The sequence below is a fragment of the Parasteatoda tepidariorum genome, chromosome 8, assembly GCF_043381705.1.
Source record: "Parasteatoda tepidariorum isolate YZ-2023 chromosome 8, CAS_Ptep_4.0, whole genome shotgun sequence".
NCBI lineage: Eukaryota > Metazoa > Arthropoda > Arachnida > Araneae > Theridiidae > Parasteatoda > Parasteatoda tepidariorum.
The window spans coordinates 5,886,247-5,908,356 of record NC_092211.1 but is presented as its reverse complement, the minus strand read 5'-3'; the positions used below and the strand labels follow the sequence as shown (position 1 = coordinate 5,908,356).

At 31.2% G+C, this 22,110-nt stretch overlaps 1 protein-coding gene across 2 annotated transcripts in view; it reads left to right on the top strand.

The window, feature by feature from the left end:
* Window positions 1-21,051, top strand: part of LOC107440862 (uncharacterized) — a 30,535-nt gene extending 9,484 nt beyond the window's left edge. Inside the window, exons 3-5 of one of the 2 annotated variants that reach the window (XM_016053925.4) lie at window positions 13,304-13,649; window positions 15,961-16,163; window positions 20,310-21,051. In XM_016053925.4, the coding sequence (XP_015909411.1) occupies window positions 13,304-13,649; window positions 15,961-16,163; window positions 20,310-20,840 (1,080 nt within the window). In that variant the 3' untranslated portion in view covers window positions 20,841-21,051. The remainder of the gene's footprint in view (window positions 1-13,303; window positions 13,650-15,960; window positions 16,164-20,309) is intronic. The other variant, XM_016053926.4, reaches the window with a different exon arrangement.
* Window positions 21,052-22,110: the final 1,059 nt, after the last annotated feature.

Sequence of the window (22,110 nt, the reverse complement as noted above, 5' to 3'; positions counted from 1 at the left end):
TTATAATATATATATATATATATTTCTACAGCCTTTTCTGAAAGAATTGAAAATTAATCTAAATATTTACTTCGTAACTAGATTTTTATTTCTATAAAAATGCAAAATTATTTTGAATAAGTGCTTAACATATAACTAACTATTCGACACTATTTAAATTATTGCTTAAGACAACCTTACAAACTGAAAAAATAACTATAGTGTTGCAAATAGATCAATAAATACCCCAGTTTACTGTTTTCGCTTTTCAACTTAAAGCAATTCTAATAGGGTAAATACACCGAAGATTTATTACTATTATTAGTGAATATATCCTTTTCTCGTTTTCTTGATGGCACAGGAAAACTACTCAATAATTACCAAGGGGTAAGTAACAAAAATATATTTAAATAGTTAACATGATTAATACGGTACAATGGTAGACATAACTACTACTACATTACAATGTAGATGTTCTTGCTTTTTTACAAAATCTTAGTTTGCAGTTACGGTAACAATCTAATGATAAACTCCGCCATCTATCGGTGGTTCAATAAATTGTTCCAAAACAACTACAACTTCTACAACTGTGCTACATGAGATAAATATATATGTTACCGGCAAAGTATAAAATTCCGGCATTCTATAGAAAGCCTAGGCATTGTATATAGTGACTAGGCATTGTAGAAAATGACGGATGTTTTTAGGCAAGGTATGAAATATGAGAAGTATTACATACTTTCCTGGGCATTCTATAGAATGACAAATGCCATTTAGGCGAAGTATAAAAAAAAACGTCCTGATGAGGTTATTTTGTAAATAATGTGTGGAATTCTCAAAAATGAAAATGTTATTCGGAAAAAATAATGAGAGTGCCATTGAAAAAAAATTCTTCAAAATGTGTAAAGAAAAAGGAAAGTTTTAACCAAACATAATTTATGCCTTTCTTATTAAGGGAATCAAATTTTTTTATGTAAAAAATAAGAAATTATCCCACTTGTTGCAACATGGCAGGCTTGAATGAAATTTTGAATTACATTTCATTACAATACGAAACGAATCGGGGATGTACTTTATACTTTGCCGATTTCTCATTTGGCATTCTATAGAATGTATAGGAAATGTGCGATATATAAATTGCTTCCTACATTGCCGGCTAGTTTTAGGCATTCTATTGAATGCCAGATTTCAAACTTTGCCGGTAACATATACATGGATAATCACTTTGAAATAAACACCACAAATTTTATGCATGATATCAAAGCATAAAAATAAGATTTAGCAGATTAATTGATCAGTTTCACATCGGTTATTTTCTTTGTTAGTATAAGCACTTTCGATTCATTTTAACACTTAAGGGTTCGGAAAATTTTCCTGTTCACTTCTCAATTGATATAATTAGAATAATTAATTACGCTGACAATTAATTGTAGGGGAGAGTGGGGTCAATTGTAACATTTTTTACTTAACTATTTTTAACTAACAAAAAATCCTATATATTATTAGTATTAATTGACAGACGAGAAAAGTAGACTATCCTCTACTAGAAAAAATAAATAAATACCTTATTTTAAGTGTTATTATATTAGTTATTAACAATTTTCGACAGTCGTGCACTTGTTACAATTGTCCCCACTTACGGGGTCAATTGTAACAGTTCATAAATTCAACTAAAACATAGTTAATTATACATATTATCATAGTTGTGATATATTTTTTTATTGATCAAAATAGTAGTGATATTTTAGGAGTAAAAATAATAATGAGCAGAGACCTAAAGGGTTAAACTTTTAACTTTAAGGGGTTAAAAATTTTAATTTATGCTGTGAAAGGTGACAAATAAAATAATGCACATGCAACATAATATAAATGATATAGGAAACTATTGGTGGTTCTTAAAGAGTTAAGTAATGGTTTGTAAACATAAGATTATTTATTTTCAGCTGTTACAATCGTCCCTTTACTTATTGTTACAATCGTCCCCAAGACGCCATTTCAGCTTCATTTGTTAAAAACAATGCTAGTTAATTAACAAAACTAATCTTTTTTTTTTTAAATGTTAATTAAGGTGTCCACTTACATATTCGGTTAATAATTTTTATTTGTTTAAACAAAATTACTTTGTTACAATATAATATTCTAATACCAAAAAAAGTACTTACGTAGCGTGAAAATATCTTTTGTGATGTAACTCTTTCAAAAGTACATAAAAATGGTTGCCAGCAGGGGTGTACATGTAGATTTATTAAATACACCTTGTGCGCCACCTAGGAACCAAATCTAGAACCCGACACTCGAAATTTTTGCTCTGTTACAATCGTACCCTGTTACAATTGACCCCACTCTCCCCTAGTCATTAAATTCCTTCGAAATCTGACAACGATACAGCCCTAATACTGACTCAATAAGTGACAGTGCCACACCGCTTTTATGGCGGCCTTACGGGCTAATAGTTCCAGAACGAAATACTCATAAAAAGAAATTAACGCCCAAACAGTGACATATATTTCAGAAAAATGGACAAAAATGAAAATTTTTTTTTTAACTGTTTAATTTTGTTCTTTATACTATTATAAAAGTTAGAAAATGGCTTTTTTAAGACAAAAATTAAATTTCAAATGCAATAACTACTGTAGTTGTAATTTTTACATACGCATAAAATAGTAATGGATTTCACACACACACATATTCAGTTGGAGCAAATGAAACAAAACATCAAAGCTAAATATACTATAACTAGTACAATATAATATAAAAACACAACAATATGATCCTCAATACATAAATTTTACAAATCTTTTACAGTATGGTATATCCCAAGACCCCCACCCACATTTCCCTCCTAATCAGTGAAGTCCTAATCAGTAAAAAACTAGGATCACTTATGCCATCTATTAGGAAAATAGCGAATTAAGTATACTTAAGTCGAAACGAACTCAGCTCGGGCTTCACAAAATAGAAACGTTAATTTTTCTCTTGTCCGAAATCAGTTCGGGCATCACAGATACTGCACGTAGTAGTTGCCTGAACTGGATTCGGGCGATACTGGCAAGGTGTTAATCGGCCTTAATTCTTTACAGCTTTTCTTTCGATTCGTCCATTGAGATCCCTTTTTTTTCGTATTACTGCTATCCTCCTTCCCTTGCGGAAAAAAATCTGCTGAAAAAAAATGCTTATTCAGAGAAAGCATGTTTTTGTTGCATTAGACATCGTTAGCATAAATTAATTAGAATTGATTAACTCGAACTATTCATACTGCAAAAAAGTACGTGAGATTTCAATTACCAGAAAATTAGTTAGTACATTCCCTGGTCAAATTAATACACGCACTCTAAGATTCTATGTAAAATCTTAATTATCAGGTGATACTCTATACAGCTGTATTGTTTTTGCGCGACTGAAACCGGTTTGCACTTGTTTACATTCGTATATCAATGGGTTAACATTGTAATGCGATACGTTAAAAATGAATACAAATGGGAAGTATATAAGAAGTCTCTTACATAAAAACCCATTACATGTATGTTTAAACATAAAAGTATTGCATATAACCTCGTGCAACACATGTCATTATTAAAACACTACAGTGCGTCTATTAATTTGGTCTAATTTTTATAATATACTAATATAATGATTGATATAATATTCTATATTTATATAATATATATCGTCTTACTCAGTGTTCCCCAACCTTTTTATCACTGCGGACCTGTCAACGTTTGATAATTTTACCGCGGCCGTAGGAGGGGGTGGGGACGTTGATTGTTTATATTTCAGATTATTTTGATTTATTAATTTTAATTTAATTGTATTTAAACATGCCTTCAAAATAAAATACAGTTGCACCAAAAAATAAATATGAAGTGATTTTACATTTTAATTTACTAGAACAATAAATTAATGGGAACCTTGAGCTTGTTTCTTTGCAATGAGATGGTTTCATCTGGGAGTAATCGCTTTAAAACGTTAAAAAATTTATGTCACTACCTTCGGGAGCCCTTTTTTTTTAAATAAATAAAATAATGGAACACAGATACTTTTAATTTTTGGTACAAACCTAGGAATTTAAATTCAGTTTCAATGAAATGTGCGGCCCGGTACCATTTGATCCACGGTCCGGTACCGGTCCGTGGACCGGGGATTGGGGAACACTGGTCTAACTTATCCAATCGTTGAATTTATATTACATATTATCCCAATTGATTCCCCAACATAAACAATTGTGAACCGGTTTCAGTCGCGTAGAAACAATAAGGCTGTATAGTATATACTGATAATAAAGATTTTACATGGAAACTTAAAGTGCATCTAATAATCAGGACAGGAACTGTATTATGTGCAGTTTTTCATTTAACGCATTTTGCATAGAAAAAATGTCGACATTTAAAAAACGAATGCCATGTACAAATACATTCTCGAATTTTGTAACAGTGGCTTACACCAATTCCTCCCAGAAGGCCTTTGCATGTATCACTCTAATAATCCGAGAGAACGAACATAAACTGTGAAGTGGGGGTTAATAAGAAAGAATTTTCACAATTTTCTGACTATTAAACTGTTCAGTGTGGGTGTGAAACTGTATTGTGAAATGGTTGTGACGAAATTAAGAAGGATCTCACAACTTTTTGACTACTTATCTAGCCAATGAAGGATTTATTGTGGGCTTTGCGAATGCTTCTAGGAGATGTTTGTTAAGGTCATTCAGGGACAAACATTCAATGTGCATTTTAGGGATGCCGTTTCTATTTAGAAATTTATTTAAAATAATTTATTATTTTGAAAATGTTGTTAATTTATTGATTTAAAAATTGATTTGTCCGGCAGTGGGTTGATCGTTAAGTGGTTACGGTTCCCAGTAGATCACCGAAGTCAAGCATCACTGACTGCGATCAGTAAACGGGTGGGTGACCACTTTGATCAGCCGGCGTAGGGACCGAGGGTGTGCCGTATGGGTCCTCGTTAAACAGTTCTGCCGTAAAGTGTTCGACTTCGCGCGCAGGTCGTCGGGCTACAGAAGCGGGGGTGCCATCTCCTCTGCAGAGGAACAAAATTGTGATGGCATGTCTTCGGATCATCCTCCGGAATGTATCCCAGACCTATGCAATAACCCATTGTGCAGTTCCAGTGCGACGTAAATGAACTACAAAAACAACAACAAGAAATTGATTTATTAATCTTTAATTTAAATACACTACTAATAAAAACAGAATAATTCGGTCAAATAGTTTCAATTTCCTCTACTTTTTATTTAAAAAAGTAAACAAAAAATAGTATAAAAGTTGTATAGTTTAAAATGTTGGTATAATTGCTGTATCGAGCCACTGCTTAACAAAATGATACTTTTCTGTCGAGGAAAATATGTCAGTTTTTGTTTTGCTCTTAAGAATCGGTTAATAATTGTTTTCATCAGAAAATCTGCGAGTTAAAACAATTTTTAAAAAAGTAATCTTAATTTATTTCCTCTTCTGTAAACAAACTTCCGCGTTTTCAATCATACTTAAGAGGAAGTAAAGCAAAATGGTTGATGAAAGAAAAAAACTTTTTTGTCCAAACCTACACCGTGCGTATAGTGTTACGTGCGTAATCGTTCAATACAGTACGGCCGAAATTGGTAAAAAATATCTCAAGCTTTTTTATCAAAATTATATTTTTTCAAATAAATAATGAATAAAGATGCTTTGGAATAAGATCCAAAGTGGACTCTGGTCAAATTATTAGACACACTATAAGATTCTATATAAAATCTCAATTAACAGGTGATACCATACAGATTTTTTTTTTTTTTTTGAGCTATGGGAACAGGTTTGCATTTGTTTAATTTCGTGTACTAATTGGTTAACATTGTAATGCAATTTCTTTAAAACTAAATGCAAGTAGAAAGTATATAAAAAATCTCCTGAATAAAATCCCATTACATGTATGTTTAAATATAAAAGTATTGCCTATAAACTCTTGCAAAACATGTCATTATTAAAACTCTTTAGTGCATCTAATCATTTGGTGTAATTATTATAATATACTAATATAATACCTGATATAATAAATATTCCACATTTATATAATATATCGTCAAATGTATCCAATCGTCGAATTTATATTATATATCGGCTGATTTAACCCATTGATAGACTAACGTAAGCAAGTGCAAACAGTCACATAAAAACAATAAAGCTGTATAGAGTATCACCTGGTAATTAAGATTGTATGTAGAATCTTAGAGTGCGTCTAATATTTTGTCTAGAGACTGTTATTATTAAAAAAATTTTTTTATTTGAAGGCAGTTTTTGTTCGTGTCAGCCTGCATTGTCACCAGTCAACCATTAATAAATCCTTCTGAAAGCTTGAGCTTTAAAAAAAAAACGTAAAACGAATCATATTGTAAGAAATTAGTATGGCAGGAAATTTTCCTTTCAGGGTAATAAACTATCCTTCAATTCATTACTTGTTATGACAAATATAAAAAAATATATTATTTTGCGATGTTTGTAGATACGAAAATCAAACGTATCGCTCTCACGAAGTACACACAAGTTTAATTTCGTGATTAAACAATACAAAACGTTTTTTTTAAAATTTTGCATATATTTTTTGAAAAAAATTTTTTTTTAATTAAATTTTTAAAAAAAATCAAAGAAAGCATAGTTACATTTCTTTTAAGAAATATGGTACACTCACTACTATCATGTGACCACTTTACCATAGACTCCATCATCATAAACCGTATTCTTTTTTTTCTAATAGTCTATATATAGTGTAATAGTCTTATGCAGAGTCAATTCAAAGAAATATTATGTTTCATAGGAAATGTAAGTATAAAAAATAAATTAAATTAATTTTTATTACCAACGATTGCATTTAAGCAATAAAGTGTAGAAGTTGTACCTTATTTACATCCCTCTGTTTGAACAGTTACTTTGCAAACTTTAAAAAAAAAAAAATTCTGAAACTCGATTTTTGGAGAATTTTCCGATCACCTTCATTCAAACTTTAAATTTTGCCATTCGAAACTACATTCACTAAAATGACGTAAAAATTTTTGACTATTGCTAAATAAAATAATAAATATTATTATTTTTTAAATATTATTTCTCGGCTGGAATTGTCTGAGAACGAACGAATTTTTTGAGTAAGTGCAAAATATTTTCGATGGGCTTAAAATGTTCTACAGATATCGGGAAAAACGCAAAAAGTAAGATTAATATTTAGGGTTTTAACCTTCGATTGCTTTTCTGATCCAACTATTGGGGCTATATTTTTCATATTGTGGCTATAGTTAGTTCACCAGAAGTTGTCACTAGGCTCCACCTCCTCGGACGAAGAGTTTATTTCAGCGCGGGAGTAAACGTCTCCGAGCTTGAAATTGAAACAACCCTTAATGAGCGCCAAATGCAAACAGTGAATTCTTTTTCAGTCACTTACTTCGCTTTATCATCTTCGATCTTACCTTTCGTCAGTCTAGCTAATTAAATATGTTGTAGCAAAATGTTTCAAAAAGGACAAACTATTCCCTCAAAAGAGAGAAATATCATTAAATTTATAAAGTATTTAATGTTAAAAAAATGCCCATAAAGATTCCGAAATAAATATTTTTGTCATACGATCACCAGATAGCAACTTTGTTCAAGATTGTTCATATCCTTCTCCCAAAAATAGCGAAATAGTATAGTCAGATACCACGAGATGACGACGGAGCCAAGTGCAAACTCTTGGTGAACGAGCTACACTTTCTATATTTTGAGGGTCAGAAATACGTTGAAAAAAGGTATGTTTATACAAGAGTACGTTTTTATGCCTGATTAAGTAACTTAAAATATCGTCAACACTAATCAATTAGCATATTTGAGGTCACCTTTCCGAATCATTAGGAATGAAGTTCCGATCCAGATCAAAGATTATTCAGAATAGTCCGTTTTTTTAGCCCATTAACATGGGTCTTAGTTTGAATTTCATGGCGTCCTCGATTTTCAACTACAATAATTAAGAGTAATAGTAAACAGTGCGCATGTGTGGCTATGGCGATCGCTGCTGTTTGATACTATTTTTAGAATTATTTTTTTTTTTTCACTTTTAATTTTGTTGTGCATCAAGTTGGTGAATTTATTTTTGAGGTATGGGACCAGAGATATTTCATAAATACTTCTAGAGTTGTGAATAAAAGAGAATTTCATCATTTGAACGATATTTTTGTTTCTATTGTTTTAATTAAAAATCAGAAATTCTAACCTACAGTTCAAACTGGATCGTTTTCATTGCTAATTCAGGTGAATATCACACATGTAGAGGGTCGAAACCTGATTGACACGGCTCCAAAAGCTGGAATTGAAGCAAGAAAAAAAGGATGCCAAGGCCTAAACTTACCGAGGCTGAAAAAGCCGAAGCCTAAGAGCGTAGACGGGAATACCTTAAGCGTTACACACAAATGGAAAAACGTATGGATTCCGTTCGCAAACGCAAGCAATGAAGCCCGTCCCTCACAAAAGTGGTTGAGAGAATTGAACCTTACCAAAGAGTGAATGGTGGCTCTCCGAATCCCTTTCATGCAAATACGAGAACTGGGTGTTGATCACCAGTTAGGGATAAAAGGATCCATTGTCTACGTACCCAATAACTTGCTCAAGACTGTCTTCCACGCACTATAAATGATTCATTCACTATTCATTTAAAATTGAAAAAAATAAAATATAGCTTTCAAATCATATTTCATGTATGAATTTATAAATCCGAAACGGGTGTATGATGCAGCTTACAATCTCCATCCAAAACCATTGTACCTATCCGAAAATGTTAGTAATGATCTCGATTGGCTGTTCAATGTCTATTCAGTCATTAGAAGAATTAGCACAGAATGTGTCTGATCTGCATTTAAATATGTCTGCGAAATTGTGTACCGATCAGATCTGGATTAACAGTTAAAGATGTTCAAGATGAAAAAATAAATGAAGCTTCTTTACAAAAATAAAATAAATAAATAAGATAACAAAATGGGCAACCTGTGATTGCCGCAAGGCGATCAAAATTTTTTCATTTTGTAGTGAATCATATTTTTTCTATATTGTCACCGTTGATTCACGAAGTAGATTTCTGTCAATTCTTCATTTAGATACCTGTCTCTTAAATTTTAAAACTGATTTAGTGAATTTTAATAACATAAAAAATTTAAAAATAAAATTCAGATTCAGTTTGAGTTTCTGACCACTAATCATTGAGAATATGGCATTTATGTTAAGATGTTTCTGTGCTGCTTTTTTTTTTATGTAGCTGTAAGAGAAATGGTAAACGGTAAACTTTCAAACTCCCGGAAAAACCTGAAGTTCATAACATTAATTGAATTTGTATACATTGTAATCTGCTAAAAACGGAAGTAACTATTTAAATAAAACAACAAATTGCCGGAAAACTTGTCTAAGGTGGAAAATTCTTTCTGATTTTGTAATTAATATTTTGTTTTGATATTAAAGTTCTTTATTTTTTTATTTTGCGTTTTGTACATTTCTGCATTGTCATGCTTTATTATATATTTGTTGAATCTTGTAGAATGGTGGTATCCTCTCAAAATTTTATGCTATAAAAAAAAAAAAAAAAAAAAAAAAAAAAAAAAAAAAAAAAAAAAAAAAAANAAAAAAAAAAAAAAAAAAAAAGAAAAATCAAATCATGTACAAAAACAAAATTTTTCCTTTGGGACAGTAAACAGCCGAAGATTTAAAACAATCGTTTTCAAAAGTAAACATTTAGCTTCAGGTTAGTGCAAAATGTTCGGATAATAAAGTGCTAATAATCAGCTAATAATCTGTCAACAAATGAGTGAGGAAAATGTGTAGTCAACGATGCGAGAAAAAGGAACAGTTTTTTTTTCGAACAAATTGAAAATGACGAACCTTTTTTTTGTAAGTTCTTGAAAGTGAATGACGCGAAAGGGAAATTTATCGCAGTCCGTGACTGTTAAAGCAAAGTGACAACGCTTCTTTTTTTTCTTTAAAAAAGAATGTTTAGAAAAATGAACGCATATGAAACGCTTTGACCACAATTAATCGAATGAGTGAGTTTTTCAATTCATTGTTTATTTATTCAATTAAATATAGCGTGGACTCAACCTAAAACAATTGTGTTAGTTAATGAGCCGTTATTTTTAAAAATGGAATTAGTCCATTTTATCACATACCACCGAGATATTTATGGGTTGGCGTTTAAATGAATTAAAAAAAATATTTTTGCAAAGGATATTATTAAAACAGCCTTCCTAGTGTCGGGGTCTACGACTGCAAATGTTCAACTCAGTAGTCTCGTAATTTTGAACGCAATCTAGAAGGCGTGAGAACTCCTGGATCAAGTATTTGACAAAATCAGTTTTCGTGAAAAAAAAACGCGCATTTGCATTACATGGAGAGGAAAACCACGAATACCCCAACAGTTAGTCTGACAACAAGAGAACTCTAACCCATGATCTGTCAACCGCTGAAGATACTTTACGTCAACACTGTGGTCGGTGCAAGCCGTACGCGGAATTCGTATCGACCAGCCATCACTGGGATTCGAAAACGGTTCACCTCATTAGAAGGCGAACGCTCTATCCCCTTGAGCCTTTACGGCTCTCTGCAAAGGATTATAATAATTATCAGTTGGGTTATCATTAGATATCTATCTATCTAGATCTATATCATCATTATATATATATATATATAATAAATAAATAAATACAAGAAAACACGAAGAAAGTTAAGTAAAACAATAAGTTTCATTTATTGCGCTTAAGCTGCAAGTAAACAGAAACCATTAGATAAGTTCAAAAAGAAGAATAAAACAAAGAAAAATTAAAGACATATGAAAAAAGGGATCAGAAAGCACTCTGTTTTACGGATATAATCGTGTGGGCTGATGAAAAGATTATACCTCTTTTTTTTCCGGTTTTCTTTCCGGTTTTTTAAATAAAATTTCATCCCCCTTTTTTTTTTTTAAAAAAAAACTGTTGTTTGTTATTTTTTTACTTATTATTTCCNTTCTAAAATAGGCCGATAGATAAAAACCCATATAAAACATTCTTTAACAATATTCTTAAGTAATAAGAGAATATAGTACCAGGTAAAGTTAGATAAATATCAGAACCACAAGTGATCCTTCGAAATTTATAACGGATATTGTATGAAATTTTGGGCAAATTATTAAACATGGAAATTGTATGGAATTGTTATTAAACATGGAAAATGATTTTAGTATTTAATCACTAATAGAAAGTTAAACACTTTATGATAATATTATTTTAAATTACTTAGTTTGAAATTCTTTTTATTTATCAATTCCATATTTAATAAAATACGAAACAGAATTTTTTTCCAGAGATAAATATATATTATTAACGTTTTCTATGGGAGTTACCACAAAATTCACCTGAAATTGTCTAATAGTATAATTAATTTTAGAAAAATTAGTTGAATTATTATTGCCGTTTATAGTGTTTTTATTATTGAGAAAAAGTATTGATTAAGTAGCCATTTCCATTTTGCAAATAGACCTAAAGATAATCAATTGAAAACATTTAGACAAAAACTATTGAGATCATTTAGAGCACATTTTAGAATTTTAATAATTCATTTATGGTATATGGACCTAAATTTTGTGCCAATATCATTAAATTTCTTAGTTAATTTTCTATTTCATATATATATATATATATATATATATTAATGGGCTTAGCAAAAGTTGAAATACCCTAAGAATATTTTTTGTAATAGAATATTTATTCAGTAACTATATTTTTTCATAGATTAAGGTAAAATATACTGTTTTTTAACGGAGTAGAAATAATTTGTTTTTTACTCAGTGACATCATCTCAATATTTTTACCTGAACCCCATAAATTTCACGGAGAAAAAAGAGTTCAAATTTTCCATTTTTATTTATTTTTCTTACTTGGAAGTATAGTTTAAAAACATTTAATTCTTGTACTAAAGAAGACTTCTTTAAATAAGAGAAATCAACTGTTTTTTTTTTTTTTTAAAAAATACGTTTTATCAATTTATCATACTTTCTGATTCTCCTTTGAATCTTAACTCTGAATAATTCTCTCTTTAACTCATGGATCATAAAAAGATTAAGTTGAATAATTGAAAGCAGAAAATGTCGTTTTCCAAACATTATGGACAATATTAAGGATTGGAGAGGAATGCAGAATTTGAAAGTTTTCTTTTTTATTACTTCAGTCACATAATATAATAAATACTCCGAAACATAAATTATACTTAATGTTTAACATTCTTAATGTTTAAATGCAACATGATTTGAATGATATGCTGCTGTTGTTGTTGTCATCAGCTATTAAGGCGGAGGGGCTGCGATTGTTCTTGCTCTCCAGTGTCGCCATCTACAGTCCCTATCCAAATTATTGGAGGCACTGTAAGATTCTATGTAAAATCTTAATCGTCCCGCAGTGGACTGATCGTTAAAACGCGGTTCTCAGCAGATCACCGAAGTCAAGCATCACTGGCTGCGGTCAGTGTGCGGGTGGGTGACCCACTTGGATCAGTCTGCGTAGGGACCGAGGGTGTGCGGTATTGGTCCTCGTTAAACTGTTCTACCGTTCGCGTGCAGATCGTTGGGCTACCGAAGCGGGGATGCCATCCCCTCTGCAGAGGATGAAAATTGTGATGGCATGTCTTCGGATCATCCTCAGGGATGTTTCCCAGACTGTCGCCAATAGCCCATTGTGCAGCTCGAGTGCGACGTAAATGAACTACAACAACATAAAATCTTAATTATCAAATGATACTAAACAGCTTTATTGTTTTTAATGCGACTGAAACCGGTTTGCACTTGTTTACGTTCATGTATCAATGGGTTAAATGAGACAATATATGATATAAATTCACCAACTGGAAAAATTAGACGATATATTATATAAAATCTTTATTATATCAGGTATTATCTTAGTATATTATAATATTTAGACCTATATAAGATTAGACACACTGTAGTTTTTTTAATAATGACATGTTTTGCACGAGTTTATATATATAATACTTTTATATTTAAACACACATGAAATAGGTTTTTGTTCAGAAGATTTTTTATATACGTCCTATTTGTATTTATTTTTAACGTATTGTATTTAAATGTTAACCCATTGATACACGAACGTAAACAAGTGAAAACCGGTTTCAGCCGCGTCAAAGCAATACAGCTGTATAGTATCCCCTGATAATTAAAATTTTACATAGAATCTCATATTGCGTCGAATAGGTGCCTGATAATATTTTTGATATTTTTGAAATAAAAAGCAGTAAAAATATCGGGTAATTGTGCTAAATAATAAGTCAATTTTATTTATATTCAGCAGGACAGTTATTTGAGAAATGGAAAGCATCCCGATTGGTTTGGCAAGCGTAAAGATGAATTGGGATTCGGTGCGAAGTTGCCCATCGGAGCTTCGATGAACAAACATGAACTTGGGCCGGATATCGTGCCGGATGACAGAGAGTTGATTACAGCTCCCAGTCCCGGATCCGTGGAAGTGTTGCCAGCTCCACCTGAAGCAACATCAACGGACAAAGATCCACTGTACGTCGTGCATTATGTGCCAGAGGACAAACCGAAGGAAGAGTTTCTCGATCCCAGGAAGCCGCACCCTGACTCCGTGAATGTTCTGCAGAAAATTTTGTCTGACAGCAAAGGAAAAAGCGGTAATTATTTGTGGCAATAAATTTTTTTTAAAGATTTATTTTTAAACTTATATTTATCACTGTTAATTAACGTTTTCCTTGAATTATCCCGACTTAACTCGGGTTTGTATATATTGCAAATATTTACTATCCCAAGTAAACTCGGGCATAGCAGAGTTCGTCAATAGAAATGTTTATTAATGAAATAAAAAAAATATGTTGATTTTTTGCTTTTTTTTCTTAAAAAAAATTGGTAAGGAAACAGTTAAAAAAATTAAGTTTTTTCTCAATTATACTCTTACTTTTATCTTAACCGTCGTTGAACAGCCGACCCAATTTTATGGGCTTACGGATACTCATGTTCAACTCCGTAGCCCTGTCATTTCGAACCTAATCCAGAAGACAAGGGAACTCCTGGATCGAGTATTGAGAGAAATTTGCCTTCGTGGAGGACTCTTTGATGGAGCTAACACACAGTTGCGTCACAGGGAAAGGAAGATCACGAGAACCAACTACGGTTACCCTTACGGCAAAGGGATTCTAACCCATGATCCACTGCGGATATTTCACGTCAGTACTGTGGTCGCTGCAAGTCGGCTGCGCAATTTGTATCGACTGGGATTCGAAACCGGTTCACCTCATTGGAAGGCGAACGCTCTATCCCCTCAGCCAGCGCGGCTACAAAAAAAGTTATGCCTCTGTACTGTTTTGTCTCTATTAAAACAAGACTTCAACTCTCAAATGACTGCCATGTGGAAAGTTTTGTTAGGCAAAACTTCTGTTCAATTTCTCTAGATCTTTAAAGTTTTGAAAAAACAATTATCAGTCTAATAAGTTTTCCAGTGCCTATAAAACATAGTTACCGTCTATTAATCTCACTGGTAGACGGATCATTGGATAGTCCTCTTTCCGCCAGGCTAATCACGGGAGATTTTCGTGGTTTTCCTTTCCGTGTAACGCTTGTGTGCGTTAGTTCAATCATAAAGTCCACCACGAAGGTACATTTGCCCGATTACTTGATCCAGGAGTTCCTTTGTCTTTTGGATCGCGTTCAAAATGACAATGCTACGGAGTTGAACGTTGGTAGTTGTAAACTCGAAATTGGGTGGGTTGTTCAACGACAGTTGCGAAATAAAATAAAATACAAATCCTTTTAGATAAACATTTCGCAGACATAAAGATCGTACTTACCTTAAGAAAACTTATCAAAAATGAAAACAAAAAATATACGCAATAAAGGTGGCAAATAATATTTAAGTTAGAAAAAAAAGACAAATATACTATAGCCACCTGACTCATTACAGTCGGGGAAAGTGATTGTAATAAACACTAAAGCATGTTTCATTTGAGTTTGATAATCCTCGTTCAACTGTTTTTCTGTTGCCTTCCATTTAAAAGATGTCATTTATTATGTTGACACTGTAATTCTGCGCTACGGACAGATTAACATAGCGTGTCTGCTCTTTCTCCCAGTTAAGTATTAATTTCGATTCCTACTTGTATGCTTTTTTTTCTTAAAGTTTTAATAAGTATTCTGAAAATAATGTTAGAAGAAATATCTTATATTATTAGATCAAATTATGAGCTTTTTGTTTTGGGAGCTCTGCTTTTTTTTTATTGAACATATTTTAATATTATTTTCGCACAATACGCCACCCCACTGTTAAAATTTTCATTCTAAAATTATGGTAAAATAACTGGCAGCTCTCTGACCATCCGATACACCGTAAAGTTTACGGTGAAGAGCATTTTTTTTTCCTTTATGGTTTTGAAACCATTTACAAAAAAAATGGTTATAAAACCATGAACACAAAACTATACGGTTTTTTAACCATTTACAACTAGCATTTTTCAAAAACATAAGAAAAAAAATTAATTATTTATCTAGACATAAGAGCTCGTCGTTTCGTAAGGTAATGGGCATTGGAGAGTGCCGGACACTGGAAATTCTTCATGTGTTGAAGGGAATGGAGAAAACTTTGTGGTGTCTACACTAGGAATCGAACTCCAGTTCTGCCGGTTACGAAATTGTCAGCTAAGCCAGCTCGGCTATGATATGTACGCAGTTGCGAAGAACTAAGTAGCTTCATTAGGTGGTTCTAGTGGGTTGTTTCTGGCTGTTTAACCATATTAGGTGAAAACAGTTAATAAACAGTTTTTTTCAAACTTAACAGTTTGAGTACCATTTTATTGATGGCTATTTGACTGTTTTGATTAAATACGGTAAAATAACCATTCAATAAATTGTTATTGAACCATTTTCCCCGAGAAATTTCCAACAGCGCATATATTTGAGAAGATGTGTTAAAAGAAAGCAATACAATTTTTATAGGTAACGGGTCTCCTCAGTTTATAGTAATTGCTCCTATGCCTCCGAAAGAGGATGACGTCGATGATTATGATGATGATGATGAGGAGGAGCAAGAGGCAGTTCCCAGAAAGAAGAAAAAGAAAGGGAGAAAATCGAGAAGAAAAGATCACAAATCGGATCTGTTACTTGACCAACATACGGAGTCATCTCAGTTCAGGCATCATGTATGTATTTTGAAAGGAAAAGTATTTTGAGAATATATTCTTTCTTGTTTATGAATATTAATTTCAGAAAAATAATTAACTCTTTAGTTTATGAGCATTAATTTCAGCATAATATTTAACTGTTTAACTAAAAAAAAATATCGATTTGAACAGAATAAATAACTATGTATTTAATTTATAAATAATCATTTGTGCATAAAGATTAGTATTCTCTATTAAGAAAAATTAAATTGAGTCGAAAAATTAGTATTCTTTATTTAGAAAAATTAAATCGAGCAGAAAAATTAATATTCTTCCTTTAGAAAAATTAAATTGAGTCGAAAAATTAGTACTCTTTATTTAGAAAAATTAAATTGAGAAGAAAAATTAGTATTCTTTTCTTAGAAAAATTAAATTGAGCAGAAAAATTAGTATTCTTTAATAAGAAAAATTAAATTGAGCAGAAAAATTAGTATTCTTTATTTAGAAAAATTGAATTGGGCAGAAAAAATACATATTTAATTTATAAACATTCATTTAAGCATATCACTTAACTATTTATTAACATTATTTTGAGCAAAATAAGGAGCCATTTAATGAAGCCCTCCTATATTTTTATTATTAACAAGCTTTTAAAAAAGGGAAGAGTGGGTCACATTTTTCCAACTTTTTTAAAACCTGCTTTTAATCTTTTGAATTTGATTGAGTTTAAATTTAATCGAGTTTACATTCAATTGCTAAAAGCATCCGAATGTTTTCGAAGTCTTCTATGATCTGTTTATAAAAAAACTTAACTACTTAAACTTTTTTTAAAAAAAATTAAGTGATTTTCAATTTTGGATTGGTTTGATAGTCAACTTCTCACTTAAGTTCAACTGAAAAGATCCGAATTCTATGTAATGTCAGAGATTAAAAGAAAATATTCGTTCGTTTATGTTAGTTTAAGTTCAATCTGATTTGATATTAGCTTTTTATAAAAATGAAAAATATTAAAAAAAAAACCTGCAAACTTTGAAATACCATATTTTTCACCTTTTTCTATAAAAATTTTTCAACGAAATCAAATATATATATTTATATTTTAAGAAAATATTTAAAAGAATTTTGCACAGTTATCGGAATTTTCTATAGTTTTATTTTACAGTTTCTGAGACAAATCTTTGCGGAAAAAAGAAGAAAAAAAAATATTTGGCGGACATGAAAAAAAAATTTCCTAGTCGTAAAAATACTTTTAGTTGAATATGGGAAGAAGAGAAACTAAATCATTTCTCGCTTTCTTAGAGAAATTATATTTTTTTCACCGCTTGGCAGAATTTTTTTTTCCAATGAAAGATATTGAAGTATTTTCTGTTATTATTTTCCATTTATGAGTTTCGTTCAATAAGAAATTAAATATCAATGCAGTAAAAAATGTCAGACCATTGAAGACTTAAATGATTTTTTGACTGCCAATTTTCAGAATGCAGAAAAAAAATTAGTTAAAATTCAAGGTTTCATACGAAATTATACCTCTAATAGAAGATAAGGTGGATAAATATTATTTAAAACAGTTTTCTTAATTTCATGGAATATGACATCAAGGAATTTTAAAAAAAAAACATTCAAATTTTATACAAAAGCTAAATTTTTCGACAAAATTTAAACGTCACTTGCTACATGTTCTTAAAAACAATTGAAAAAAGATTTGGATTAAAAAAACTGATATTGGAAAAATAGGTTAATTATTACATGAAAATTGGTTACTTATTTGTATACAATTTTTGTTCTGAACGATTTTAACTTCGATTTTAACGAACGATTTTAATTTAAAGCGATTTAAAATAGTGACGAAAAATAAAATGTTTTCTATATAATAAGGAAAATAATTTCCACTTTTTATTTAAATACTAAATTACAATTAATTACAATTTTTTGTAAGAAGTAAAGAAGCTTTTTTGGTTTCGCTAGTTTCAAACTTATATTGGACTCGTTCAATATCCTATGTTAATAACTTATATTACATTTTTTCGAAAAGTAATTTTAATTTCAATTTTAGATTCAACACCTCATAATAAACTGCAGACATAATAAAAATTTTCGTTTAAAAAATACTATGCAGGTATAATATGCAGGCACAAAGAACGTTTGCAGAAAATGAGTATAGGTTTTGTAAAATTAGTATGTACTGTTTTGAGTGGAATTAGTAGTCCTTGGCCATATTATTTGAAGCGCTACGAGATTCTATGTAAAATCTTAAGTATCAGTTGATACACTTTACAGCTTTATGGTTTTTACACGACTGAAACCGGTTTGCACTTGCTTACGTTAGTGTATCAATGGGTTAACATTGTAATGCAATACGTTAAAAATAAATACACATAGAAAGTATATGAAAAATCTTCTAAATAAAAACCCTTTACATGTGTGTTTAAATATTAAAAGTATTGCCTATAAACTCGTGCAAAACATATCATTATTACAACACCACAGTGCGCCTAATAATTTGGTCTAATTTGATATAATATACTAATATAATAAATATTCTATATTTATGTAATATATCGTCTAATGTATCCAATCGTCGAATTTATATTATCTATCGTCTCATTTAACCCATTGATACTCTAACGTAAGCAAGTGCAAACCGGTTTCAGTCGTGTAAAAACGATAAAGCTGTAAAGTGTATCAACTGATACTTAAGATTTTACATAGAATCTTATAATATGTCTAATAAAATGGCCAGGGAATGCAAATAAGTTATCATTAACGTTTGTTTAACTAAGTAATAAATATTTATGGGAAATAAATTTTCTTACTGTAATTATTTGAAAACTGTGTGGCAAGCAAAAAGTAGATTATTTTAAAACTAAAAGGATGTCTTACTAAATGCTTAACTAATTTATCTTATTCCTGTTTAATTATATTTATATTTAAATTTACAAGCATATTTTTAGTTCATTACTTCTGTTCATTTACACATTTTTTTACATATTCTAATGCATTTAACAAACATGAAGTAATATTTAAGAGCCTTAAAGCAATTTCTCTGAATTTTGAAGTCTGATCGTTAACACGTTGGATGTCATGAAACTCCCATCTAACGTCTCAGTTATGCTATTTTTCGTCACTGAGGCTTCTAATCCGTTAAATAATTTAAAAAGCAAATGACCAGAGCAGTCAGTTTGACCGCAAATCAACTTTGAGTCCTAAAATAACTACACCAGTTTATTTGACCTTTGTGATATTTCCTAACTTTCTGCGATCTTCAAAAATCCTAAAAGCAAAATTTTTTTATAAAAATATGGGATGAGTGCATAAAATGAAGATTCACCCTAGAACGACCCTCTAGGGAATACCCTAGAACGGGAAACAACAAGTAACAAATGTCAACAATGCTTGATGACGCAAAACAAAACATTTCATCATGCTTACTTCTGGAAAATGTTACGGAATTTTCGGTAATATCTTTTATTCCATATCATGCGAAAGTGTCTACAACGGTATGTAATAGTCTTATGATATCATTATTTTTCTCTAAAATAATTTTTTGTTATATATTAAAAATAATGCCTTTGAAAATACTGCAGAATGTTAAAGTTATTTAAAAAAATTTTTTTCTAATTTTTTACAGTCTCTGGTCAAATTATCAGACGCACTCTAAGATTCTGTGTAAAATCTTGATTATCAGGTGATACTCTATACAGCCTGATTGTTTTTACGTGACTGTTTGCACTTGTTTACGTTAGTATATCAATGGGTTAAAATAGACGATATATAACATAAATTCGACGATTAGACGATATATTATATAAATATAGAATATTTATTATATCAGGTATTATATTAGTATATTATAATAATTAGATGAAATTATTGAAGGCACTGTAGCTTTTTAATAGTTACATGTCTTTGCACGAGTTTATATGACATACTTTTATATTTAAACATACATGTAATGGGGTTTTATTCGGGTGATTTTTCATATATACTTTCTATTCGTATTTATTTTTAACCTGTTACATGCCAATGTTAACTCATTGATACACGAACATAAGCAAGTGCAAACAGATGCGTAAAAACAATGAAGCTGTGTAGTGTCACCTAATAATTAAGATTATACATAGAATCTTATAGTGCGTCTAATAATTTGTTCTGGGACCGTACTTACATGTTTTTATCGTTACTTAGGTTGAGCCCGCACACCGTAAATATGAATCAACAGAGTCTCAAGAACAGCACGAGCCTCCACGTCACCATCATGAACCCCCTCATCACCACCAAACTACAGATCATTATCAACAAGATCCATCTCATAAACACCAACAACCAGCCTCTCATCATCATCAAGCACCCCCGCACCACTACCGCCAACCCCCACACCGAACAAACTACGCGCACGAATCACAGCGAAACGACAACTATTATCACCATCACCATCACCAGCCCACCCCGGCACCTGCTCCTTCTGTCAGCATCACCATCATGCCTTCGTTTGGGCTACTGAGGTCAATTCTCAGGCCGAAATTCGATTTGAAGAAGAAATTATTCTTTGGAATCCAACTGGAGAACGGTATAGGATTTGGTGGACATACTGACGCTCCTCCAACAACTGCTGCTCCACCCACAACAAAGCCTCCACCTCATCACGGAGGTGGTGGCGTCCACATTGGAGGTGGAGGTGGTCACCACTCTACGGGAATGTCGTTTTATGAAGAATAGAAAATCGTGAAACATCATGTTTTGCGTCCATGATCTCATTGACTAGTCTAGTTGCCGCTTCTACTTACTTTACGAACATGTCTGCTTATAGGGTTGCTATTTTTTTAAAAGGGTGTTTGTCGTTTTGGGACATGATGGGTGAATGACAAAATATTTTGTTTGTTTTTTAATGTAAATAGCATTTCTATAATTAAATTATTTTTGATTTTTATTTGGAGTATCAAAGTTTTTATTATAATTCTTGTTGAATTATTTCTCATGTAGTTTCATTCTCCTTTCTAAGTGAAAATGATTAGAACAGCTAAACTTATCACAAGCTACAATTTCTAAAATTGAAAAAATAAGACTCGCTCGAACAATGTAAGAACATTTTTAAAACATATCCTTCTCTATTTTTTGAACATTATGAATGAGGCATGCTGTCTCTTTTATTTGGTATGTATATATATATATATATATATATATATAGTATAAAATTTAAGTAGCTTCTTTCTCGCAAATTTTCACTCATTTTATTTCTTTCTTACAAAAAATGATTGTCANAAGAGCAACAAAATTATGTTACTGTTATTTTATTATATTATATTATATTATATTATATTTTGAAAGTTTTTAACTTAAAATAATTGTATTATGCATGTAAAACAACCTGCAGTTAATTCAGTGGAAACAGAATTTAGAAGCATTATTTAAAGCATTAAATTAAAGCTACAGGTTTTTCCCTTTTATTTGGATTTTTATTAATAGCATATTAAAATATAGACGACGGTGGCTCAGTGGTAGCGCTTCGCGCTCCCGTGCTACAGGTCCTGGTTTCGATCCTCGGCCTCGGGTTGACTCAGCCTTTCATCCCTTCAGTGGGTCGATAAATGAATATCAATCATGCTTGGGAACTAAACATTGGGGGTTTCGCGTTCGGCTGACCACCTAACCGGAACATCTGCTTCTGCACCCCAGAGCCCAAGGTCAGGAAAACTGAGATGGGCACAGTAGGCCTTGGCCCTCCATGGGCTGTTGTGCCACTGAGTTTATTTTATTTTATATTAAAATATAAGCAGTTTCTTTCATTTTAGATGACAAAATAAAGTAAAATAGCTAAAATAATATACATATTTTGAATTTTTAAGAGTCGTTTAAAAATTGAAAGACATACCATTCTAAAAATAAAACATGCAAGAATGATCACGGAGAAATACATACTTTAAGTTGCAACATAACATTCATTTATGAAATCTCTCTCTAATTTAAATAAAATCAATTTTTTAAAACA